The following is a 21,800-nucleotide window of genomic DNA, read 5'->3' as shown; positions in this document are numbered from 1 at the left end:
TTGGCGTTTTCCTTTCGGGCTTGAAGGTTTAATGCTCATGATATGGATACAATGGCAGCTCTTAAGGCCTTCTTCCTATCGGAACTAACCCACACCGAGCTGCTCTTATCGAGAACCTGCATTTACAATGCAAAGCAGGGGGTGTAAGTTAGCTCCCGGCACCTTGGGCATGTGATAGCCACCAAGTTCAAGCCGACCAAGTTTGTGGTTTGCGGCGGAGGCGATGACGCCGACGACGTGGCTGGCTTCGCCAATTTGAGCTGCTTAGTTAGTTGGAATAGAGTCGTTCGCCATGCCCCATCGACTGCGGCAGAACCTGCTGTTGCCCCAACCGCCCACGGTGGTCCTGCACGATCCTCGCACCCACCTGCGGCACCTGCCACCCGCCTACAGTGCCGCCCAGACTCCGCTGAGCAAGGAGCGGGACTTTGGGGCGCAGGTGCGCTACTACCTAGAGGCGCCTCGCAAGCCCAAGTTCCGACCCTGCAAGGTCATCTTCGTGGGCGACTGCTCTGTGGGCAAGACGGCCATCGTCAATCGGTGAGCACGGTATGGCATATAAGCATTACTACATTAATTAACTTACACAATCATCCGCAGGTTTTGCTACGACAAGTTTCAGTCGAACTACAAGGCCACCATTGGCGTGGACTTTGAGCTGGAGAACTTCAGCATTCTGGGTCACAAATACAGTCTGGAAATGTGGGTCAACTGCCTAGAAGGTGCTATCAGTTCGGTTTTCAAATGTGCTCTACTTGCAGGTGGGACACTGCTGGTCAGGAGCGCTTCAGGTGCATCGCTGGAGCCTACTATCGCAATGCGAGTGGTAAATACCAACTAATTAAATCATTAGGAGCGAGTTTTAACAATACAAATCCGTAACCAAAGTGATTGTGGTCACCTACGACATGTCGAAGAAGGATTCGCTGGAGTCGGCAAAAAAATGGCTAAACAGCGCACTCAACTACAATGCAAGCAAGAGACCCTTGGTTTTCCTGGTGGGCACAAAAGCAGACCTCTTGGTAAACCACCCTTCCAACAGAAGATTCAAGTAATAGCACCAACTTTTCAGTCGAAGGAGGAGTTTGTACGCATGGAACGACTGGCAGGGTTGGCAGCCGCCGAGCTCCAGGCGGAATATTGGTCCGTTTCGGCACGATCTGGCTTCAAAGTCACGGAATTATTCCAAAGGATCGCTGGCCTGGCTTTCGAAGAAGCTGCAATGCAGGAAATTAGGTCGATTAAGAATAAACCTCAGGAACAGGCCACTCAGGCATCTGTTAAATCGCAAACTTTTGGTGAGCCTCTATTGGAGAATTATAATCCTATCAGCTTACATTTATTCTTATTTAGATTTACGCAACTTCTTTGGTAGCCGCCTCTCACCACAGAAGAGTGGCTGTGCTTGCTAGCCTGCAGATTGTACAACTTGTATTTTTAGCTAAACGTAAGGCATTGAATAAATCATTTCTAAACAAATTGGTTAATTCTTTCGATTTAAATTTGAATTCAAAATGTACCGTTTCTGCTTAAGCACCGTCAGCGTTGCCACACACTTTTGCGGCTGTGTTGCACGCGCACAGTGTCAAGATAGCAAGCCAGACACAGCTAATAAGTGCCGCAGCAGTGTTGCCAAGCGCACTGAATGCGTGCAAAATTCCAGCGATCTGGCCACCCTCCTGTCAAAACGGGCTTCCGCCTTTTGACAACTGCCCCTCAGTTTTCCTTTTCATTTCTTTTTCTCGTAGAAATGCCACCCAAAAAGCCAACCGAGAAATCCGGTAAGGGTTTTTCATTCAAAAATATGCGAAAAATGCGTGAATCGATCAGCAAAAGGAAGGCGACAGCTCAGCCCATCAGAGGGCAATCGAATTTGTGCGAAATATTGTGATTTTAAGGCATAAATGTGTTCGAACAGATAATCCATAGTTTCGGCCACGTGCGGTGTGTCTGCGTGGTAATGTACAAGTGTGTGTTTAGAATGGGATAGTACAGCAACCGAGTGAGCAATCCAAAGTAAAATTTATTCGAATGGAGCTGAATAAGTCGGAAAGCGTCCCATTGCCTTGCTGATCGATCAGGCCTAACCTAACTTTGTGCGTCGAGAGCCGAACATGTTTACTAATCCGTGGACTCCGCGCTCCTCTGTTTACAGCCAAGCCTGGCGACAAGAAGCCAGAGCAGAAGAAGACTGCTGCGGCTCCCGCTGCCGGCAAGAAGGAGGCTGCTCCCTCGGCCGCCAAGCCAGCTGCCGCTGCGCCCAAGAAGGCTGCTGCCCCAGCGGCCAAGAAGGCTGCTCCGGCCGCCAAGAAGCCAGCGACCGCCGGTGCTGCTGCCAAGAAGCCCGCGGCCGTGAAGACGACCGCGGCCAGCAAGGCCAAGGGCAAGGATGCCAAGAAGAAGGTCCTCGCCGGCAAGAAGCCCCAGTCCGTGCTGGCCAAGCTCTCTGCCAAGGCTCGTGCGGCCGCCAAGGCCAAGAAGGGCGTGAAGCCCGTCGCCAAGCCCGCCAAGGGAACCGCCAAGGCCAAGGCTGTGGCTCTGCTGAACGCCAAGAAGGTCCAGAAGAAGGTGTGCATCAGCTGCTTAATATTGAGGGGATCCACTCGGACTAACCTTGTACTTTCTTTGTTGCTCTTTCCGAACAGATCATCAAGGGCGCCTTCGGCACCCGTGCCCGCAAGATCCGCACCAACGTGCACTTCCGTCGGCCCACCACCCTGAAGCTGCCCAGGAGTCCCAAGTACCCCAGGAAGTCGGTGCCCACCAGGAACCGCATGGACGCGTACAACATCATCAAGTACCCACTGACCACCGAGGCGGCCATGAAGAAGATCGAGGACAACAACACCCTGGTCTTCCTCACACACCTGCGCGCCAACAAGAACCACGTGCGTGCCGCAGTGCGCAAGCTCTACGACATCAAGGTGGCCAAGGTGAACGTGCTCATCCGCCCCGATGGCCAGAAGAAGGCCTATGTGCGCCTGGCGCGCGACTACGACGCCCTGGACATTGCCAACAAGATCGGCATCATATAAGCGCTGCAATCTGCGGTAACGTGTGGAATGGGCATCGCGTTCTACATTTTATATGTAGATTCCTTTCTATAAACAAAGTAATGCTAAGCTGACACGGTAGAGCGAGGATGAACGTTTCAAAGTTGTCTGGGTTTAATAAAACCACTCAAAAACTAAGTGTGGGTTTTCAATGTGGGCTCTATGGGTTCTGAGTTTCTTTCAGGTTTCTCTTTCAGATTGGATACTTTTAATTTTAACGCTCGATAAAGGTGAGTTTTTAATACCTAACAATCTTTCAATTTGCTAACGCTAACTTCTATCGCAGGCTGTCTTTAAATGGGAAGCTTAACTTGCTAAACGAAGAGGTAATTAAAATTTCAATTTGTAATATTAATGTATAACACTTAGCTGATGATATTTCGAGTAGGAATCTCATTGAAATAACCATGAAATCAATATTGTCTCAACTGATAATAGCATTATGCTCAAGGAAGCTGCACTCAACCAAACCAAGCTAATCAAGATCTTAATTCGTTTCAGTTTTCAATTTGGGTCGTATCTGGATCCTTGGATATTATATCCTTCAAGGTGTGTATATTTCGGATGCAGTAGTTTAAATTATGAACTGCTCTGATGATATTTCGAGTAGGAATCTCATTGAGCTACCTGTAGCTATGAAATCAATTTTAATCTCCCACTGATCAAATCATTTCATACAACAAAGGCTTCTCTTAAAGTGCTCTATTTAACAATTCTTTATAATTTATTTCAGTTGTGCCATTGTTTCCCGATTCTCTGGACTAACTTCTTATAAGGTGTGTATCTGTTTCAGTTACTAACAGTTAACAACTATCTTCATTCTGATGATATTTTGAGTAGGAATCTCATTGAGCCTCAGTCATTCGTTGCTTTGAAATTAATTTTGTCTCTCACTGACTGCAATCATTAAAGCAATATGTTCTTCGTTCTAAAGCATAACTAACCAAGTGTTTGTTTTTATTTTACAGGAGTGGCCCGATGAATGGATTAATGAATTAATTCTTAAAGTACATTTAAATGAAATAAATATAGAAATAAAACAGAATCCTGAACCTAAACAATTGTACTTTTTATTGCTGGCACGCGTATCTTTAGTATCTGCGGAACTGCTTCCTGAACTTATCATAATGATAGTCATCTGTGGCTCGCTTGACTCCATTGGGATTCGTCTGGTGCTGTGCGGATTTGTTGCCCTCCCTTTCCTCCCGCTTGCGCCTCCTTTGATCGCTGTTGTCCTCGATGTTGACTGGAAGTAACAAAAAGGTTTAGGATCCGCGGAAACGTTTCACACTTGGGAACTCACATCGATTGTGTTGCATGAAGTTCACCGCCATGTTGGTGGGCACGAATTGCGAGGGTCCGTCCTTCTTGTTCTTGGCGTCCTGCAGCAGCTTCTGCTTGGCTTCCTCGGTGGCCTCTATGTTGCGGATTTTGGCCACAATGCCCAGGTCCACTTCAGGAATGCCATTGAGCATCTGGTTGGACAACATCTCCTCCGATCTGTGCGAGGAGGACTGCCTTAGGTGGTCGGGCAGGGCGTACAGGGCGGCATCCTCGGGGGTCAGGTATTTGTTCACATCCCCGTCGTCCTCTGCTGCGTCTTCCGTGCCGCCTCCCTTGCGCTTCTGCAGCTCCTGCTCGATGTACTTCATCATCTCCTCGTCCTCATCTCGCTTGTTCGTCTCCGCCGAGAACTGCGTGCCAATGCCCACGTCGTAGGCGTCGTCCGCCTCCTTCATCTTGCCTGATTTCAGCTGCTTCATGTTGACCAGACCTCCGGTCTTCACATTAAAGGGATCCTTAATGGCCAGCTCCTCTTCGGGCGCGATCTTCTTGCCCAGCGCCAGTCCCACAAGGCTTACGCCATTGGGTCGCTGTCTGAGGCGCTGGCGTTCTTTGATCTCATCTAGCGTTAATCTGTATAGAAATGAACACTTTAGTATAATTCATTTATAATTGTTTACGGCTTACTGTTCCTCCTTTTCTTCTTCGTCTGAATTCTTGCGTTGCCTTAGGTTTTTCCGCCCGGCTTTTTTGAACAACACTTTGGTGGTGGCTTCAGCTTTTGATTCCTCTGCATCACTCATGATTTTAGACTAATAAATCTATATATTTATTAAAATAAAGAAAGTGTAATATTGTTGTTTACGTTTAGTAAGTGTGCCCGTTCCGCCGATTACAGCCGATTTTTACTCCACGATAGCATCCACTTCGTTGCTATGAATAGGATCCACTCTTGTTAACTTCATCGTGGGATTGACAGCTAGGGAATATTTAGGCGACATTAGTCATCTGGTCACACTAAGAGCGGCATATTGTCGCAAATCTAGTCGAATATTTTGACAAAAAGGAATAAACTGTTGAAAAGTGAGGAAACCTAGGGAAGCCAGCGCTCGTATTGCAGCGCCACAGGACATATCACAGAGGTGAGAACGCCAGGCAAGTCGAACACTACACACACTGCAACTGAAATTGATTTTTCGTGTGGTGCAATTGCAGCGTTGGTGGAGTACCCAGTGGTCGCCGGGAGTCGTTGATAGTTTTGAGGAACTCGCAGGACATCGCCGACCAGCATGTACAACGGCATTGGCCTGACCACGCCCCGTGGCTCCGGCACCAATGGGCACGTGCAGCGGAACTGGGCATGTGTGCGGCCCGGGAAGAAGGACAAGGACTACCGCGCCGAGGACGACACGAAGAAGCTGGACGCCCAGCTGAACCGGCCGCCGAACAAGGAGATCCTAGACCACGACCGCAAACGCAAGATCGAAGTCAAGTGCCTGGAATTTGAGGACATTCTCGAGAAGCAGGGGTGAGCAGGGGACATGGGCAATTACATGCCAGTATGTAATGTCAATCCGGGTTATATAACGCCGGCCTGGGGCTGTTGCTTCCTTCGCTGTTTATGTTTACATTGGCGCCTGGTAGCTGCTCCTGCACGCCAGAGAGCGGACGCACACGCGCCGAACTGAGCACTGAACTACCCCCAGCCCGGTGGCGAGCCACCCCTACGCGGACAGGGCCTCCTCCACCCCCTCGGTGCGTCATATGTGAGCACTCTTCCGGTGGCCCGAACTCGGCTGGTGGTGAAAAAAGTGCATTTCAGTTGTAGAGATTATTTTGAGTGGAAGACATCCGCATGTCCGGGCAAGCGGACTAAAATCTAAACACTCCTTAGCTAATTTAACAGTCTAGATAGGTGAAACATCATCCACATTCAAGCCTTATTGAGCTAATCAAGCTAGTCTTAAAGGTAGAATTAGGAACTTCAGATTAATAGCCCTGCTAAATATCTTATCCGTTGATATTGAATTATTACAGACACACCCCGGAGGAAATCAAGTCGCAGGTGGACTCCTTCCGCCAGAAGTTGATGGGACAGGGCAAAACAGATCTGGCCAAAGATGAATTCGGACGCGTAGCGTAAGTACCACGCTTTTAATAGCTTATGTAATTTAAAGCAAAACGTGCGCCCAGTGGACAAATCAATAAGCTCTTAAACAAACCGAAGGCCTGCTCAAATCTCGGCCAGCACACGACAGCTGTAAACCACATCCAAGAAGAGACATGCGCCGCCGCAGCGCCCAACGCGCCACCCCTTCTTTCATTCATTCGGGGGCCAATCACAGGCGTCGCGTGGTAGAGAAAAAGCTGCTGCAAAGATTTTCCGGGATGCGCTCGGCTTTCAGTCACTTCAAGTCTTCCAATGCCACAGCAAGTTGGCCAAAGCGCTCAGGAAACGCCGCGTAGCAGCCAGATATATTTACACACAAATTAAAAGCAATTACCGCCTGCTAAAACGACCCATTAAGTGCCCTTGGCGTGTACGGCGAGAAGCTGGCGATGGAGATGGCGCAGAGGAGCCGTCTCAGGGGACCTGGTAAAAAAGGCACGATTAGCGCTGGAAAAGAGCTGGAAAAATCGATATCCGCCCCGTCAGGAGCTCAGCACAAAATGCATCCATAAGTCTACCAATCAAAAGGAAAAAACCAAAATAAAACACGATATCCCAATGACCTGGAGGGAGGGCTCGGCACCCAGCCAGCAAAAGCCCTTCAAGTGTGCCCGAGGAGGAGTAGCTCTGCATATGCACCCGTTGAATGAAAACCCAGCGGTGGTGGTGGTGGTGTTTGTGTCGCGTAGCCCTTGGTTCACCCCTAAGTCAGCATTGCCAGCCGCCTTCGAGCCGCGGATTAAGCACTCATGTCGTCGTCATCGTGTCTACTATTCTAGTGGTTGTTGCAAGTGCTAAGAGTGGAACCCCTTTCATGGGGCAGCAGGGGCAGTAGGAGTAATGCTCAATACCTAAGCCGAATGAATGCAACAAATCACTAAATAAGTCTTCCAAACATAGTCAGTAATTAATTAGTATAAGTTGCGAAGTGGAGAAGGCAAGTGCACGAAGTTGCAGCAGCGGAGTAAATCAAATAACCATAATCCAATGTCTCCTAAAAACTATCCAACGTCTTCCAGATGAATAAGGATTTATTGAAACATCACGGTCTCTGCGAAATGTAGCCGAAAGTGTGAACCAAATATATGCTAATCCATCGTCTTCCAATCGTAACCGATGAAATTATAGCAAAGTATCTTGTAAAGGAAAACTATTTTTGTATTGATATAAAGCAAAAACATTCTGCGAATCCATTGTCTTCCAATTGCATGGATTTAAACATATATTATATATAACATAAAAAAAAAACGCGAATCAAAAATCTGAAATCAAGTATAATTAAAATCCATCGTATACCAATAACATGGATATTTAAAGTTGAAATAACGTCTTTTCAAAATAATTACAAATTAAAAAAATACAAACAAATTACAAATTAAGTCAAAATACACGCGGAATAAAATAAACTAAAGCCTAAAATCCACTGTCTTCCACACACATGGATTAAAATTTTACGATAAATACGAATATTCTGCCTTTGTAACAGGCAGCTCCAAAGACATCATAAGTGAAATACTTATCCTTAAAGGCAAAAATGCTCTCCTCGGAGATTTATAGCAACACCACCACATCCACGGCTACGGCTGCAGTGGGAACCACAGCAACTGCCTCGGCGGCCACTGCATCCACGACGACAACAACGACGGAAGCCACCACGGTGAAGGTGGTGAAACCGAAGAAACGCCGCAAGCGACGCAAACGCGCAGGTCACGCAATCACCACCACCACCACCGAAAAGAGCGCCGCCATCAGCACTCCCGGTAGCAAAGCGAGCAGTCCCCGCACCCAAACCGGGGAGCCCGCTTCCTCTGCTCCGTCTGCCACCTCAAATGGGGCCAGGAAGACCAAGGCACCCTACTTCCAGCACGACAACCGCGAGTACCTGGCCAAGTACGAGAGCTTCCGTTTGACCGCCCACACGTGGAACTACGCGGCGGTGGCCAGGAAGTTTAAGCCCTTGCGGCCGGCGTTGGCAAGCGGCGCCAACAAGACCAGGCGACCAGCAGTCTCCAAGAGGACTCACCCGGACTGCGCTTGCGCCTGCCAACAGAAGGACCCGGAGCCGGCACTTGAGCCGGCCCACCGAACAGCTGAGCACTCCATCCAGAAGGAGCTGCCTTCGTCACAGATGAAAATCAATATCGATGGCAGCGTCCTGCTCGAGCTGCTCAAGTATTCCTCGAGCAGTCTGCTGGGGACACTGCTGGGAGCCGGCAGTGCTGTGGCCACAAGGTAGCCACTTATTGAAGGGGAACCAGAATATACAAACATTTAGTTTTTTTGATTAAGGCGCTTACTTTTTTTTTGGCACTTTATTAACTAAACGAACCATTTTTTATTCCAGTGCTCGTGACACCCATCAAATAGCCGAGGCTCAACAACAGAAGAACGCCAGGCTGCGCGAGGCCTTCAACATATCCGAGTACTTCGTCGAGGGCAGCAGCTTCGACGGCGATCGCAAGGCGAAGGAAGACCTGGCCAAAAGCGTGGCTCTCCAAAAGGAACTGGACGCCCAGCGCGAGAGCCTGGCAGCGGCGGCAGCCGCCGCAGCAGCCGGCAAGGACAAGGAGACCGGGAAGCGGTATGCCCTAGTGCGCACTCCTTCCCGCGAACGGGATCGCGATGCTGGCGATGCGGCAGCCAATGGCGACGAACGCGATCATGTCTCCAAGACGGACAAAAAGAAGCACAAGAAGCGCGCCAGAGAGAGGTGGGTAGATGGTAGCGACTTGTACGACTGGTGGATTAAATTTTGGATTTGGATTTCAGTTCGGCCAGTCCTGAGCGCAAGAAGAAGAAGAAGTCGAAGAAGCACAAGAAAGAGAGGTAAGAGTCCTGGCCGGAATCCGAAACTTGAATCCCTCGACAACCGTAGCTTTGTGTTTGTTTCCTTTGCTCTTTGTTTGGACTCTACAGTCATGACTTTTGATTTGTTCCTTATCGTACATAGTAAACTGTAAACACGTGCGCTTAGAGCGTGAAAACCAATGATACTATGTAACTATCAATCAACTGCTTAATACATTTTGTTTTTCGTCTCTACTCCTTCTTTTACATTGCATTTGAAACCACAAAAGGGACTCATATGAGAAAGAAAGTAAAAAGAAGCGAAAAGCCACGTACAAATGACTCACACTTAGTTTTAACCAAGCTAACACTATCCAACAAGCTATAAGAACCAATCCAATCAAGTGAAATGTTTCAAATGCCTTTCTGCAATATATACTTTCGATATCCTAACACTTGCCAAGACTATCTTTTATTTGAATCCGTGTGCAGCGAGAGTGAGTAGAGTGATCAGGGATCTAAGTACGTATGGGTTCTCCACTAGCCAACACTTCACACGCACCCACCCAACCACTCGAAACCCCAACCCATCCCATCAGATCCAAACTAACCATCTAACCCGATACAACTGATCACAGATACTCCCCCACAATTCGCCCATTCACATTCCCCCAAACTCTGCCCGGCGGTAAGTAATAATTCGATTCTACAATCTACAATTAAACCATAGAAATTGCATTGCCAACTTTAACTACAATACCAAAAACAACAAGTAAAGAACTACTAGAACTTACAACCATACAATAAACGATATCGTTAAGAGGTCTCTCTGTGTGTTGCAACAATTAAAAGCGAATTACTTTCTCATCTTTCTTTCTATTATTATGATTACCTTCTATAATGTTAAGACAAAGCCATTTGCGCAGTTTTCGATGAAGGTAAAGCACTGAACCACAAGTAAACCAACCTATTTATACATTGCTGCTAACCAGTACTTTGGAGCTCTAGGCTTTCGGCTACCGAAAGCGCCCTGTCCAATCTGTGTCTCGTAGCCAGCACCAAAGAACACTTTCGAATAGCTGTCGAATGAACGTTCCCTTGCGGATCCACTCATTCTTATCGAACTCCACCCTTCTACTTGCAGTAAGTCAAAGAAGAAAAAGTCGCGCAAGCGCAAGCACAGCGAGAGTGGCCTGGACAGCGACCGGGATAGCGACGAGGAGGATGACAGCAGCGAGGAGGAGCGACGCGAGTCGAAGAGTGCCCGAAAGAAGGCCAAGAAGGACAAGGTAGGCAGGAGCTAGGGCTCCCAACCTGTGCACATTAGCTATCAGGAGCTGGAGAAAGGTGCGAGGAGGGAGAGCCCATAAGCGGAGGTCATTGTTGGACGAAACTAGTGCGAGATTGGGTGAATCGAACGCTCCAACGAAGGGCTCTCTGATCTGTGGGGCTCCTTCTCCTTGACACCCAACTGCAAATATTGTAACATATGCATATTTCTATTCCTTTATTGTACGACTCATCCCTTGACTAACAACCAACTAATTAATAAATACGTCTGACCCAACAATCCAATCCGAATGGAAGTACTGCCTCTCTCTATATATTTACATATGATATTATTATTACCTGTATATGATGATAACTCGTCTGACTTTTCGTTTCGTTGTTATAATTGATCACCAAATATTAAACATACGCCATTTCTTCTCTTGCTTATTTACTTCTTTTTCCACCAAATGAACATTCAAAATATCGATTGACCAAATAACCAAGTACTGAACTATAATCCTGCATAAACCGTTCTCTACCTTATAAATACTAAAGCATACTACTTAATTAGTAATCAAAAATTACCAAAACTCACCCACAAATATTGTAAAAGGTAAAAAGGCTGCAAACGCATTCTAGTATAACCTTATGATTTCCCTCAATTTTCTACCAACTTTTCTTTCGTTCGTATAGATGCTTAGAAGAATATCATTATTGTCATGGAACTATCCACGCCCACTCCTTCCGAGTGAAATACCATGTGCTGTGGATGGCTCCAACATTTTATTTTATTATTCCAAATTTTCGTTACACGTAGATTGTCTTTCGAACAACAAAATCATTCCAAGATATTTAAGTAAATTCAAGAAACGAAAAATTTACATTTTGTTTATGAAAACCCTTGGCGCTTCATTAATATAGGATAGCTTTCAATGGCTCTCTTGTAGTTTTGTAAGTACTTTCATTTGACTGTTCTCTTTAAGCTACTTATAACAACCATATGATACTGATACCTAGTGCGCAGTGATAGCCGATCGAAACTGTTGTACAAATACAGAATGCAAAATGCAAAACTGTTTCCAGTCCTAGAGAGAATGCTTGCGAAAGTCAAATGCTGCCAAATTGAAAGCACCAAACTCTAACTTCATATGTCTATCATGCCATAAAGAATGAACTATGTTTGACATTACTGCTAACAGTTAGACTCTTAGCAAGAGCGCCTAGCACTTAAGTCGGCCCATTAACACTCCATACTCTTCTATTATGCAGAAAAAACGCGACAAGAAGCTGAAAAAGAAGTCACGCGCACGGGCCAGTTCCTCGGACTCGGAGCGCACGAAGTAAGTTTAAAGTCGTATAGTTTTAGAATGAATAACTTATGTTTGTATAACCTAGCTCCCCCTCGCGGAAGGAGAACAAATCGGACAGGTCCCGTGGGGCAAAGGCTTCCAAGTCCGATGAGAAGGCTCCGCAGCAGGAAAATGTCATGCGCAGCCGTTCTCGCGAGCGCAAGGATACGAAATCCAGGCCACTCGAAGCCTCCATAGACAGTCGTCAACACAAGCCGAGGGGACGATCAGCGGATACTCCACCGCGCAAGAAGACGGAAAGACATCGAGAGCGCTCTAAGGATAGGCAGCGCTCCAAGGAGGAGCACAGATCGAGGGACAGACAGCGATCTAGGGAGAGGCAGCGGTCTAAGGAAAGACAGCAATCTAGGGAGAGGCAGCGGTCTAAGGAAAGAAAGCGGTCCAAAGAAAGACAGCGCTCTATTGAAAGACAGCGATCCAAAGAAAGACAAAGATCCAAGGAAAACCAGAGATCCAAGGAAAGACAGCGGTCCAGGTCGAAGGACGTACTGAGATGCAAGGAGAAACCGCAATCCAAGGAACAAGAACGGTCCAGGGAAAGACGTCGATCGAAATCTAAGGATAGACAAAGGTCCAAGGACAAACACAGGCCTAAGGATGAAAAACAATCAGTGGACAAAAGGCGAGATAGATCCACGGATCGGAAGGAAAATCAACGTTCCAACGTGCGACAACGGTCGAATGAGAGGCAGCGCTCGAAGGATAGGGAGCGCTCGAAGGATAGACAGCGTTCAAGGGAGAGGCGACGCTCTAAGGAGAGGCAACTGTCCAAGGATAGGCCAGGCTTAAGGGAAAGGCAGCGTTCCAACGAGAGGAAACGATCAAAGGAGAGGCAGCCCTCCAGGGAAAGACAGCGTTCAAGGGAGAGGCAGCGCTCTAGGGAGCCACTGCAATCAAAGGATAGGCCACGTTCCAAGGAGCGGCAGCGTTCCAGAGAACGTCCAGCCAAGGAACCCCGGCCCACACGATCGCCAAGAGAGCGCAGTTCCAAATCAAGAGACGACCGCCGACAGCGGTCTCCTACCAATGCTAGCAGGAAGCAAAACGATGACACTAAATTAAGCCGCAATGCCCGATTCAAATCGCCACCCAATTCCCCAGGGGCGCCACCGAAGAAGTCGGTGCCAACGCCAGCCTTCAATCCCTTTAAAGCGGCCGAGGACACTGTTAACGACATCCTTGGCACAAAGTCGGTGATGGTGGCCCTGGAACAGACTAAGCGAAAGCGGGCGGCTTCCAGCTCTAGCTCGGATTCCGGCAGCTCCAGTAGTAGCTCGACTTCCTCGCGTACGCCATCTCCTAAGCCCACACCAAGGAAACAAAAGAAGAGCAAGACCCCAGATCAAAAAGAGGTTAAGAAGGAGGTCAGCCCCAAGAAGGAGAGCCGCGTTAGCGTGAAACGAGAGCAATCGAACTCCCCGCAAAAGTCAAAGTCAAAGGGCAAGGTGGACGACCCGAGTCCCAAGCGTACGAGCCGTCGTTCTCGCTCCGTTTCCTCTGAGCTGCGGTACTCGCCAGCTGAACGTCATCCGGAACGCTACCACGACATTGTGCGGGACAAAAAACGATCGTCCAAAGTTAGGGAAGCCCACTCGACGAAACCCGCTCCAGTGGTCCGCCTGAGGGCACAAAGCGACGACGGCAGCGATGCGGAAACAGGAGTAGATGGTGCCGCCTTAGAGGAATTCCAGCAGAGCAGGCGCGAACACGAGGAACAGCAGGAGCTGCGCATGCTGGAGCAACTGAAGTCTGGGATAGCGGCCAAGGCCAAGCAAAAGATCAAGATCATGGAGAAAGACCCGGCCAAAGAGGGTAGCGAAGTAAGTGGCAGTGACCAGGTGACGGCTACCAAACGTAACTCGCTAAGCGAATTCCTTGTTGCTAACAACGTGACCGCTTTGATTAACACACTGACTACAACAACGGTAACACTGACAACGACGCCCCCGCCGCCTTTGGCGGTGATTGTGCCGCTGGAGCAGCGCCAGGAGCAGCCTCAGCAGCGGGATCCTGATCGAGAGCTGTCTGTGCCTGTGGAGGACCCGGTCAAGAAAAGGGACACCAGCACCCCGCCCGTTTGCAAGACGCCCCAAGTGGCGGCGAATGGCGACGCAAAGAGTCCGACATTGGTTCACAAGAACCACGTGCACCACAACAGGCCGCCTCCACAGCATATACATCACCACTCGCAGCAGCAGCATCACCAGCATCCTCCGGGGAAGCGTATCTTCCACAACCGCACGCTGAACAATAACCCTAACAGTAGACATAGTACTAACAACCCTCATGCATGTGTTGGTGGCGGGGTACCTCATTCGAATTCCAACAGTAGCAATAGCGGCGGGAACAGCAACAACGCGGCCATGCTCCCGTTTCTGGCGGGTACTCCGGGCACATACAATCGCACCACAAACCGCCTCAACCACGGTCCCCTGCTAACCGCCACACACTACAACATCTGCAAGAACCACCAGCACAGCCTGCAGCAGCAGCAGGCGCACCACCTGGCTCGTGGCCTGGTCTACAACTCGGCTCTCTTCGGCCATGGACAGCGCCATCCGGGACTGCTGTCCCTGACGGGAGCTGGTGTGGGCATGAGTGGGCCAGGTGCTCCGCTGTTGGGTCATCCGTCGCATGTCCGGGGTGGTGGCGGGCCCATTAGCTTCAATGCGGCGGCGGCGGCTGCGGCTGTGGCCGCCAATAGTATTAGCTACCTTCATCATCACCATCAACACCAACAGAAACCGAAAATCGTTATAAAACCATTCAAAATTCACGATCCACAGCCCCTAGTCGCAGCGCTCGCAGACAGCTCACTGGTGGATGCCATCGTCTCCAAGGTATCCACGGCCACCGTGGCGGCGGCGGAGAGTGCGGCCCGTAGAAGCCGCAGTCGCGATCGTCGGAGTCGCAGCAAGAGGCGCACCAGCACCAGCCATCATCGACATGACTCCAGCAGCGAGTCGAGATCGTAAGTCTTGGTTGAGCAAGTTTCCTAATGCAGACTAATGCTAAATCTTATCCCTCTTCGTAGGCGGTACAGCACTTCCAGCAGTCGCAGCGGATCGCACAGCTCCAGATCCGGGTCGCACTCCTCCCGCTCCAGCTGCTCCTCGAACAGCAGCTCGGGCAGCTCCTCCTCCGGCAGCGGATCCGGATCATCACAGTCCGGCTCTCGATCGCCCTCCATCCCAAGGCGTCGCGGCTCGCCAAGCTTTCTGGACAGACGTCGCATAACGAGGTAGCTTGGCAGGATTCCTGCCCCGCCTTGGTTGCCCTCATTATTTCTTTGAATAATCGTTTTCTTTTACATTTTATTTGTTCTGTACATTTTATTTCGTAGCCGTCGATCGCCGCGCAGCAGCACAAGACGCTAGTGGCTGCTAATATCCATTACACGATTGAGTTACAATAATTGTACACCTTATTTATACAGCACGAACTCTTGATTTCTTCTAAATGATTTTATTTTTTTCAGCCGACTCAGGAACTACTTATAATTTGATCTTAACTACTCGCCAATCTTTTTTTATATAATTGTAGCTATCCAATTGTGTGTCATCCTGATTTCTCGTAATTAAGCCAATCCACAAATAAACTTTGCCCCTTTACCGATTATATGGTTTTATATTTCTTTTGTTTGATTTTTAGCCACTGCTTTTGTGTTCCTTTACGATTTTCAGTTTGGTGAGTTACTTTCATATTTTCCCTTCGGTTATTAAGCTTGCTATGCGAATCCCATACTAATCTATTCATTGTGCTTTCAGCGCTCGCAAGCGACCGATTCCCTATCACCACAAGGCGAACGCCGAGGGCGAGGTGGAGGAGGCCTCGAGTTGCTGCTCCAGTTGCTTTAGCCGCGCCAGCAGTCCTGCCACGCCCCTTCTCACGCCCCTGCGCAACAGCCGGAGTCCGTCGATGGTCGCCTTCTGAGTGTTAACCGCGTCGCTGCGCAAGATGTGCGGCGAGTCCTGAGGCACGGGTGCCCCTCAATCATCACCATCACCGTAGTCACCTCCTCTAGTCAGACTCCTAGTTTTAAGATAGTTGTTATGCGCATTTAACTTGTTTTACACTGCATTCCGTAGCCCTAAGTTAGTCATCTGCCCATGAATTTACTAGCGAAATTATATTGTAGCGCCGATATTAAGCCAATAATACTCGTTCGTAAGCCTTTGCTCGATTATTTGCTAGTTCTAAGCTGCGTTTTAATAAAAAACAGACATTTGTTGCATCTCAAAAGGTTGCCTTGCTATTTCAAAGTGGGATCCATTGTGCGCATGGTTGGGAGCAATGGAAATAGGATGTTGGATCGACGATCGTCGCTACTTGTTGATAATTTCTGTTGGTCTGATTTGGCCAGAGATTTCTTGCGCCATCGCAGAAATGGATATCTTATACATTGTATATTAGTTTATTTTAGTAAGAAAAGTTTACAAAATGTAGAGTTTAAGGTATAACAACAGTCGGTTGATAAGGCGCCCCTCCAGTTAGTTTTAGCTTATCTAAAGTCCTCAAACACACACGGACTTTTTGCAATCCGCCGGAACGCGGGCTGATAAAGAACTTGAAGCAGTTCAGCCGTAATCTAAGCAGTAATTGGAATATTAGGCCAAGACGACTACCACAGGGTTTAAGGGTCAGATAGCCTATTTGGCTGCCTCTTTGGCGGCCAGCTTTTCCTGGAAGCGGCGACGCCTTTGGGCGATGTATACCACCCAGATGAAGGAGATGATGGCCATGCTGATGGACCGGAACATCGGGGGCACGTAGGCGAAGTTGAGGTACACGAACACGGACAGGTACTGCCAATTGGCCTTCAGCAGAGGCCAGTAGAGCTTCTCAACATTCTTCAATGCAGTGCTGGGAGACTTGCCCTGTAAGGGATTACAAATTATAGTTCTAGGAACTGAAATTGCGGATTATGGATTCTCACCTCGAACAGGGTCAAGAAGAACAGGGATAGTGCCTGGTAAATCGGAGCATAGACCAGTCGCTCGGAGAGGAACAGGAAGAACCTCCGGAAGCGCACATCCTGGCTGAAGAGTCGCTCCACCGTCGTGTAGAAGTAGTGCGGCACACTACCACCGAAGATCAGTCCAAAGAGTCCGTAGGCGAATACGCTCTGCTGGTTGAGGGTCTTGGCGCCCGCCAAACGCTGGGAGGTGACATTAGCCGAGGTGGCCAGAACGCATCTGCAGTCGGGAGCAGCCAGTGGGTGAGGCGAACGGGATGATAAGGTGAATAGTGTACTTACGCCGTAATGGACTTGGTGCGGACCGGGTGGTTGAAGAGCTGCTCCAGATAAGTGCCGAAGAGCGAGTACAGGGGCTTGGAGAGAGCCATGTTGCCGGTGCTGCAGAGATGTGCCTGGAATGTGGCTGGTGTGAAGGATGCAGGCCAAAGTGCAAAGTGCAACTGGTCGCTCTGATAACAGCGAAAACCAGTTCCCAGTGTCCAGTGCTTACCTGAGAAACTCCAAACGTTTTGGTCGCAGATTCGCAACTGAGCGCCGAACCAACAACTTTAGACGCACGTACTAACTTTAGTATTTCGCTAGTTCCAGAGTGTGGAACTGGGGTGGTTCCATGGCATTCGAGAAACTGCGATATCTGGTCACTCTGCGTGCTCGTCATATCATCCATTGTTGTCGGCATAATTTTCCAGATCCGTAATTAAGCATAGGACTAAGGATTAAGACCTCTTTCCACCACGATGGAGTTCCCGCCTTGTCCTCCATCGCTGAAGTCCATCCAGCACTTTCTGAAGCTGGCCCAGGAACATGATACCCGGGATGTGGTCATCGCCTACTGGGCGAGACTCTAGTGAGTATCTACAGATTGGTTTTTCTTGTTTTGCCCGTATTTACTCATCTTCCGTATCCAGTGCTCTCCAGGTGGGCCTCAAAGCCTCCACCCAAACGGGTGAGGAAACCAAATTGCTGCTGGGTGAGTGAAAAATCCGATACGCATATTACCAGCCTATGACTCATCCGTGGTTTGTTTTGTTTTGGTTTTCCCTACGACCGCCAGGCATTATGGACTGGCTGGAGCAGATGAAGAAACAGTATGCTGAGAACGAGGCCATCACCAACGAGGTGGCTGCCCAGGCACACATCGAGAACTACGCCTTGAAACTGTTCCTGTACGCCGACAAACAGGATCGCGAGGAGAACTTCGGAAAGTACGTTCCCTTCGTAGAAATACCCTGAATCGATTTTCCTGATTCATAATATTGTGCTTCCCCGCAGAAACGTCGTTAAGGCCTTCTACTCCAGTGGTGTGCTCTACGACATACTCCAGACCTTCGGTGAACTGAGCGAAGAGGCGCTACACAACAGGAAGTATGCCAAGTGGAAGGCCGCCTACATCCACAATTGCCTGAAGAACGGTGAGACACCGATTCCCGGCCCCTTGCCAGACGACGACGATGAGGCGGAGCTCGAGGGGGAGAATGCCAACGCCTCGGCAGACACATCGCCGGAGGACGCCGCGGGAGCAGCTGCTCCAGCGCCCTACCAGCCGGAGCCTGACTCACAGCCACCTGCTCCATCATCGCCGACGACTTCCGGAGTGGTCCCTCCCACCGCCGAGGAGGTGCTGAACAACCCGAACAAATTGCCCAGTCCACCGGTGGACGAGGAGAAGCCGGGCGGCTTCGTGCCCTACGTGCCCACAGCTCAGCCTAATCCGGCCACGGCGGCCACCATTTACCAGCCCATTGTGCCCGTGGCCGGGGTGCAAATCACTCCCGACCAAATGATTACCGCCCAGAAGTATTGCAAGTACGCCGGCAGTGCCCTAAACTACGACGACGTCAAGACAGCCATCGAGAACCTGCAGAAGGCCTTGAAGCTGCTGAGCACCGGGTCCGAGTAGGGCGTACACATCCACATCCACACGTATTTAGGAATCGCTTCCTAGGCACAGTTATAGCTTAGAGCACCAGTATAATGCCGCATAATCTCCTGCTAATCGCGCGTTTGAGGACGAAAGTAAAACGAAATTCAGATTGACTGACGTTGGATTATTAATTTTAAATATGTATGAGTTGTTCAAATTTATTAAAATTGTTTCTAAAGTCGTAATTTAAATGGTTCCGACTAAGTGCCCGTTACGAAGAGGATTTGATTACATTCTGGTTTGATCTGGTCGTGTCTACAGTTTAGTTAATATCTCCCGCCATTGCATACAATATAGTAGTTCTGTATACGATAATAATTTGGCACCAAAGTGAAAACATGAATTTCGATTTGCTAGAATGATGTGAATGAATTTGAGACCCGCAGACAGGGCGCGCCATCTCGAGCCCAACTTAAGGTGCTAAAACAAAGCTGGATCAGTGAATGACTATGAGTACGTGATGCACCGGGAGCAGGCACCTAGTCCTGCTTCACGCCGTTCGCAGCAGGCTGCGCTGCCGTCGTGGCCTCGTCCTGGAGGCGGGCGGTCTGGTACCAGACCACCAGGCGTCCGCCCAGCATGAAGGTGAAGACCAGCGCCGGTCCGGAGCGCTCGAAGGGATCACTGACCATCCAGTGCTGGTAGATGCCCAGCAACATCAACACTAGCAGCGTAACGTTGGCCGTGTTTTTGACCTTATCTGTGGGTAAGTAGTGATTACTTTGACCGCTGCGCCACATTAAGAAGTCCATAAACTTACGATAGGGAATCAGCGCCATGGCCAGGCCGCAGACGATCTCCAGGATGCCAACGGTGCGGCGGTACCACTTTGAGGGTATCTTCACTCCGAAGAGCGCCGTCAGCGGGAACACTTTGGCATACTTCACGTACTCTGTGCGCTGAAATCGAGAGGAAATCGAATACGAGGATATAATTAATCATGCCCAGAAACACCCCCAGCAATGTGCTCCGCCCGGCGGCCCAGCGGAAGAGGCAGTGCAGCGGGTTTATTTTTAAATGGAAGCAAGCTTCCCTCGTTGTCACACACGTCTGTTTCTGTTGGCATCGTTGGCCCCGAGTGTTTGTGGTAATACGAGGGTAATTACACCGTCGGGAACACAGCAAACAAAACAAATATTTCGAAATGCAAATGCCATGCCTTCGGGAAAAACGAGATTGAGAAATCCTCAAAATTGAAAGTGAAATGGCGCGTAACGAATGCAATGCCAATTCGAAAACGCCAGCTGAATACTGATTTTTTTCAAAAGTATCGACGGAAGTGTATTTTTGATGATCTAGTTGGTTATTTATTTACTTATATTTCTAAAACTATAGTTTTTTGAAAAATCCCTTAGGTCACCCTATTGTTTATGTTGAAAACCAATTTGTATACTCTGAGTGAGAAGAATACGTCATTGTGGTTCTTGTGTTTGCAAATGTTTACTTTGGTATGCGAATTATTTTTATGGTAATGAAAACGAAAATCTGTGGGCGTTATTTTTACAAGAGGTAAACAAAAAACTCAGAGCAACAGCTGTTCTATATATCATTAGTTTCGAAATTGTTTGGAGGTTTTCAAAACAATTTACAAACAAGGTGATTAATAATTAGTTTGCCAAATTTTCGAGGTTTCTCTCTCTTGTTTACAAGTTTCGTCAAAAAGAATTTGGAAAATTAATGTTTGTCCAATTTTAATGAATCACGATCTATTTGGATAATTGCAAAGATAAAGCTCAAAAGTGCTTCCTCAATAATTTCAAAATCAAAATTTTCGGAATTTCTTTGAGAGACTATTTCGATAGTAAAGCATATATTTTTCCTAAAATATATTTTTGAAGATCATAGCGCGTCGCGATGTCCGAATGTCAGCGATTGGCATTGATGGGGTCGAGTTCAATGCCCATTAGTCAGTCATATTTCCGAAAGGCGTTCTATAATGGGACGCCTCTTGAAATCTGTCTCCGCCCATTTACATAAGAACGTTCCCATGGCACATAGTTTTTAAACGCCAGATTCGAAGGGGCGTGGGAAAAATCGATTTTCCACTCACCAGGTCCTTGTACAGATCCTTGCTGATGTGCGGCGTCAGCTTGAGGGTGCCCACGAAGATGAAGAAGAGGCCCAGCAGCACGGAGAGGCTCTTCAGCACGATCGTATTGGATGCAGGAGGCATCTTGGCCCGGTTATGGGTAAATATTCGGAGGGGCGGAGTTCACTGGGAGCCCCTAGCCAATACAACACCCTACCAAAACACACCGGTCGCTAATTTTAGACGAATCTCTTAGCTTTTCGTGCCGATTCGGACGGTGCGGAAAAGTGCGCGACCACCAGCAAATTGAGGCACACAATCCGAACGTTTTCAAGTTTTCAAATCGCTGCGGTATGTATAATTTTATGAATTCTTAGTCCGCGGCGGCGTTCCCTTCACCTATTCCATTTTCACTCGACGCCTTTCCGCTTTCAGTTTCGCGTTCGGAAAGAGACTGACTCGGATTCGAATTCAGATTCACATTCAGAGCAGTTGCAAAGTTTATTTCGGCAGCATCCCAAACGGAATGGCGGAAAATCAATACGTGCTCACGGGCCCGGTGCTCTGGCCGCATCGAGAGTCAAGAGAGGACAGCCGCAGCCACAGCCACGACAGGCCCACCCCGGAGAGTGGAGAGCACAGCGGAATGGCGGAACGGCAGCTGGACGCACTCCACTCCTCCTCGTCGTCGTCGCCGCCATCCTGCAATCCTCGGGCAGTCGGCTCGGGTGGTGGTTGTTCCGAAAGTGGCGCAAATGAGGCCAAAGACCCCGGCTAGCAACCCTTAAGGAGGCCCAGATAAACAATCATTAGGTGAACATGAGTGCCATTCGCCAAATGGATGACACACAAAACTCGGAAGCTGCTTGTGAAATGCGAGTTTTAGTAATTCAGAGCAGATATAACCATTAGAGTATTAAACATAATCTCAAT

The 21,800-nt window shown here is 48.7% G+C and overlaps 7 protein-coding genes and 3 non-coding genes across 20 annotated transcripts; 7 read left to right on the top strand and 3 right to left on the bottom strand.

The window, feature by feature from the left end:
* Positions 1 to 256: 256 nt before the first annotated feature.
* Positions 257 to 1,757, top strand: LOC6736387 (ras-related protein Rab-34). Its single transcript, XM_002083223.4, has 6 exons — positions 257 to 540; positions 601 to 702; positions 762 to 826; positions 889 to 1,022; positions 1,073 to 1,298; positions 1,354 to 1,757. Exons 1-6 carry the CDS (start codon positions 293 to 295, stop codon positions 1,410 to 1,412), a joined length of 834 nt encoding a protein of 277 aa, XP_002083259.1. The 5' UTR covers positions 257 to 292; the 3' UTR covers positions 1,413 to 1,757.
* Positions 1,646 to 3,191, top strand: LOC6736386 (transcriptional regulatory protein AlgP). Its single transcript, XM_039294232.2, has 3 exons — positions 1,646 to 1,781; positions 2,156 to 2,568; positions 2,646 to 3,191. The coding sequence occupies exons 1-3, from the start codon at positions 1,646 to 1,648 to the stop codon at positions 3,033 to 3,035; spliced, it is 939 nt and encodes a 312-aa protein (XP_039150166.2). The 3' UTR covers positions 3,036 to 3,191.
* Positions 3,192 to 3,411: 220 nt separating this feature from the next.
* Positions 3,412 to 3,495, top strand: LOC120284859. Its single transcript, XR_005544121.1, has one exon. It is a non-coding gene; the product is annotated as a small nucleolar RNA Me28S-Am2634 (small nucleolar RNA).
* A 138-nt stretch (positions 3,496 to 3,633) lies between these two features.
* LOC120284858 lies at positions 3,634 to 3,725 on the top strand. Its single transcript, XR_005544120.1, has one exon. It is a non-coding gene; the product is annotated as a small nucleolar RNA Me28S-Am2634 (small nucleolar RNA).
* Positions 3,726 to 3,862: 137 nt separating this feature from the next.
* LOC120284857 lies at positions 3,863 to 3,960 on the top strand. The gene has a single exon (XR_005544119.1). It is a non-coding gene; the product is annotated as a small nucleolar RNA Me28S-Am2634 (small nucleolar RNA).
* A 141-nt stretch (positions 3,961 to 4,101) lies between these two features.
* LOC6736381 (telomere length and silencing protein 1 homolog) lies at positions 4,102 to 5,343 on the bottom strand. The gene is made up of 4 exons (XM_039294233.2): positions 5,203 to 5,343; positions 5,025 to 5,149; positions 4,357 to 4,970; positions 4,102 to 4,299 (listed from the first exon to the last, which is right to left on the bottom strand). The coding sequence occupies exons 2-4, from the start codon at positions 5,138 to 5,140 to the stop codon at positions 4,145 to 4,147; spliced, it is 885 nt and encodes a 294-aa protein (XP_039150167.1). The 5' UTR covers positions 5,141 to 5,149; positions 5,203 to 5,343; the 3' UTR covers positions 4,102 to 4,144.
* Positions 5,338 to 16,178, top strand: LOC6736379 (serine/arginine repetitive matrix protein 2). Of its 11 annotated transcripts, none has more exons than XM_016170470.1 (11): positions 5,338 to 5,479; positions 5,553 to 5,865; positions 6,375 to 6,476; positions 8,852 to 9,217; positions 9,277 to 9,333; positions 10,439 to 10,583; positions 11,836 to 11,906; positions 11,962 to 13,756; positions 14,723 to 14,907; positions 14,971 to 15,177; positions 15,704 to 16,178. In XM_016170470.1, exons 2-11 carry the CDS (start codon positions 5,627 to 5,629, stop codon positions 15,867 to 15,869), a joined length of 3,333 nt encoding a protein of 1,110 aa, XP_016029888.1. In that variant the 5' UTR covers positions 5,338 to 5,479; positions 5,553 to 5,626; the 3' UTR covers positions 15,870 to 16,178. The 11 variants fall into 11 exon arrangements, with proteins under 11 accessions (XP_016029888.1, XP_039150161.1, XP_016029889.1 ...); XM_039294227.1 differs by adding an exon at positions 11,488 to 11,517 and having other exon boundaries at positions 11,962 to 14,907; XM_016170471.2 differs by adding an exon at positions 8,065 to 8,739 and having other exon boundaries at positions 11,962 to 14,907.
* Positions 16,179 to 16,334: 156 nt separating this feature from the next.
* On the bottom strand, positions 16,335 to 17,581 carry LOC6736377 (peroxisomal membrane protein PMP22). The gene is made up of 4 exons (XM_016170639.3): positions 17,405 to 17,581; positions 17,194 to 17,306; positions 16,873 to 17,131; positions 16,335 to 16,813 (listed from the first exon to the last, which is right to left on the bottom strand). Exons 1-4 carry the CDS (start codon positions 17,579 to 17,581, stop codon positions 16,586 to 16,588), a joined length of 777 nt encoding a protein of 258 aa, XP_016029880.3. The 3' UTR covers positions 16,335 to 16,585.
* Positions 17,582 to 17,618: 37 nt separating this feature from the next.
* LOC6736376 (vacuolar protein sorting-associated protein VTA1 homolog) lies at positions 17,619 to 19,023 on the top strand. The gene is made up of 4 exons (XM_016170475.3): positions 17,619 to 17,761; positions 17,823 to 17,884; positions 17,969 to 18,119; positions 18,187 to 19,023. The coding sequence occupies exons 1-4, from the start codon at positions 17,652 to 17,654 to the stop codon at positions 18,812 to 18,814; spliced, it is 951 nt and encodes a 316-aa protein (XP_016029879.1). The 5' UTR covers positions 17,619 to 17,651; the 3' UTR covers positions 18,815 to 19,023.
* LOC6736375 (novel acetylcholine receptor chaperone) lies at positions 18,966 to 21,461 on the bottom strand. Its single transcript, XM_002083215.4, has 3 exons — positions 20,889 to 21,461; positions 19,599 to 19,737; positions 18,966 to 19,538 (listed from the first exon to the last, which is right to left on the bottom strand). The coding sequence occupies exons 1-3, from the start codon at positions 21,009 to 21,011 to the stop codon at positions 19,318 to 19,320; spliced, it is 483 nt and encodes a 160-aa protein (XP_002083251.1). The 5' UTR covers positions 21,012 to 21,461; the 3' UTR covers positions 18,966 to 19,317.
* Positions 21,462 to 21,800: the final 339 nt, after the last annotated feature.

Source organism: Drosophila simulans, chromosome 3L, assembly GCF_016746395.2.
Source record: "Drosophila simulans strain w501 chromosome 3L, Prin_Dsim_3.1, whole genome shotgun sequence".
Taxonomy (NCBI): domain Eukaryota; kingdom Metazoa; phylum Arthropoda; class Insecta; order Diptera; family Drosophilidae; genus Drosophila; species Drosophila simulans.
The sequence above is the reverse complement of the archived record's forward strand: the minus strand, read 5'-3'. Positions and strand labels throughout refer to the sequence as shown.

What these genes read in the sequence shown, in the direction of transcription:
- LOC6736387 (XM_002083223.4), top strand. Translation starts at nt 293, where the DNA reads ATGCCCCATCGACTGCGGCAGAACCTGCTGTTGCCCCAACCGCCCACG. An exon ending in GCACAAAAGCAGACCTCTTG is followed by an intron (nt 1,023 to 1,072) that starts GTAAACCACCCT and finishes CCAACTTTTCAG; the next exon opens with TCGAAGGAGGAGTTTGTACG. An exon ending in TGTTAAATCGCAAACTTTTG is followed by an intron (nt 1,299 to 1,353) that starts GTGAGCCTCTAT and finishes ATTCTTATTTAG; the next exon opens with ATTTACGCAACTTCTTTGGT.
- LOC6736386 (XM_039294232.2), top strand. Translation starts at nt 1,646, where the DNA reads ATGCGTGCAAAATTCCAGCGATCTGGCCACCCTCCTGTCAAAACGGGC. An exon ending in AAAGCCAACCGAGAAATCCG is followed by an intron (nt 1,782 to 2,155) that starts GTAAGGGTTTTT and finishes CTCTGTTTACAG; the next exon opens with CCAAGCCTGGCGACAAGAAG. An exon ending in CCAAGAAGGTCCAGAAGAAG is followed by an intron (nt 2,569 to 2,645) that starts GTGTGCATCAGC and finishes CTTTCCGAACAG; the next exon opens with ATCATCAAGGGCGCCTTCGG.
- LOC6736381 (XM_039294233.2), bottom strand. Translation starts at nt 5,140, where the DNA reads ATGAGTGATGCAGAGGAATCAAAAGCTGAAGCCACCACCAAAGTGTTG. An exon ending in GAAGAAGAAAAGGAGGAACA is followed by an intron (nt 4,971 to 5,024) that starts GTAAGCCGTAAA and finishes ATTTCTATACAG; the next exon opens with ATTAACGCTAGATGAGATCA. An exon ending in CTTCATGCAACACAATCGAT is followed by an intron (nt 4,300 to 4,356) that starts GTGAGTTCCCAA and finishes TGTTACTTCCAG; the next exon opens with TCAACATCGAGGACAACAGC.
- LOC6736379 (XM_016170471.2), top strand. Translation starts at nt 5,627, where the DNA reads ATGTACAACGGCATTGGCCTGACCACGCCCCGTGGCTCCGGCACCAAT. An exon ending in GATGAATTCGGACGCGTAGC is followed by an intron (nt 6,477 to 8,064) that starts GTAAGTACCACG and finishes GGAGATTTATAG; the next exon opens with CAACACCACCACATCCACGG. An exon ending in GACAGACGTCGCATAACGAG is followed by an intron (nt 15,178 to 15,703) that starts GTAGCTTGGCAG and finishes TTGTGCTTTCAG; the next exon opens with CGCTCGCAAGCGACCGATTC.
- LOC6736377 (XM_016170639.3), bottom strand. Translation starts at nt 17,581, where the DNA reads ATGGATGATATGACGAGCACGCAGAGTGACCAGATATCGCAGTTTCTC. An exon ending in AAACGTTTGGAGTTTCTCAG is followed by an intron (nt 17,307 to 17,404) that starts GTAAGCACTGGA and finishes GCCACATTCCAG; the next exon opens with GCACATCTCTGCAGCACCGG. An exon ending in CGCACCAAGTCCATTACGGC is followed by an intron (nt 17,132 to 17,193) that starts GTAAGTACACTA and finishes TCCCGACTGCAG; the next exon opens with ATGCGTTCTGGCCACCTCGG.
- LOC6736376 (XM_016170475.3), top strand. Translation starts at nt 17,652, where the DNA reads ATGGAGTTCCCGCCTTGTCCTCCATCGCTGAAGTCCATCCAGCACTTT. An exon ending in GCCTACTGGGCGAGACTCTA is followed by an intron (nt 17,762 to 17,822) that starts GTGAGTATCTAC and finishes TTCCGTATCCAG; the next exon opens with TGCTCTCCAGGTGGGCCTCA. An exon ending in GGAAACCAAATTGCTGCTGG is followed by an intron (nt 17,885 to 17,968) that starts GTGAGTGAAAAA and finishes TACGACCGCCAG; the next exon opens with GCATTATGGACTGGCTGGAG.
- LOC6736375 (XM_002083215.4), bottom strand. Translation starts at nt 21,011, where the DNA reads ATGCCTCCTGCATCCAATACGATCGTGCTGAAGAGCCTCTCCGTGCTG. An exon ending in AGGATCTGTACAAGGACCTG is followed by an intron (nt 19,738 to 20,888) that starts GTGAGTGGAAAA and finishes TCTCGATTTCAG; the next exon opens with CGCACAGAGTACGTGAAGTA. An exon ending in CATGGCGCTGATTCCCTATC is followed by an intron (nt 19,539 to 19,598) that starts GTAAGTTTATGG and finishes ACTTACCCACAG; the next exon opens with ATAAGGTCAAAAACACGGCC.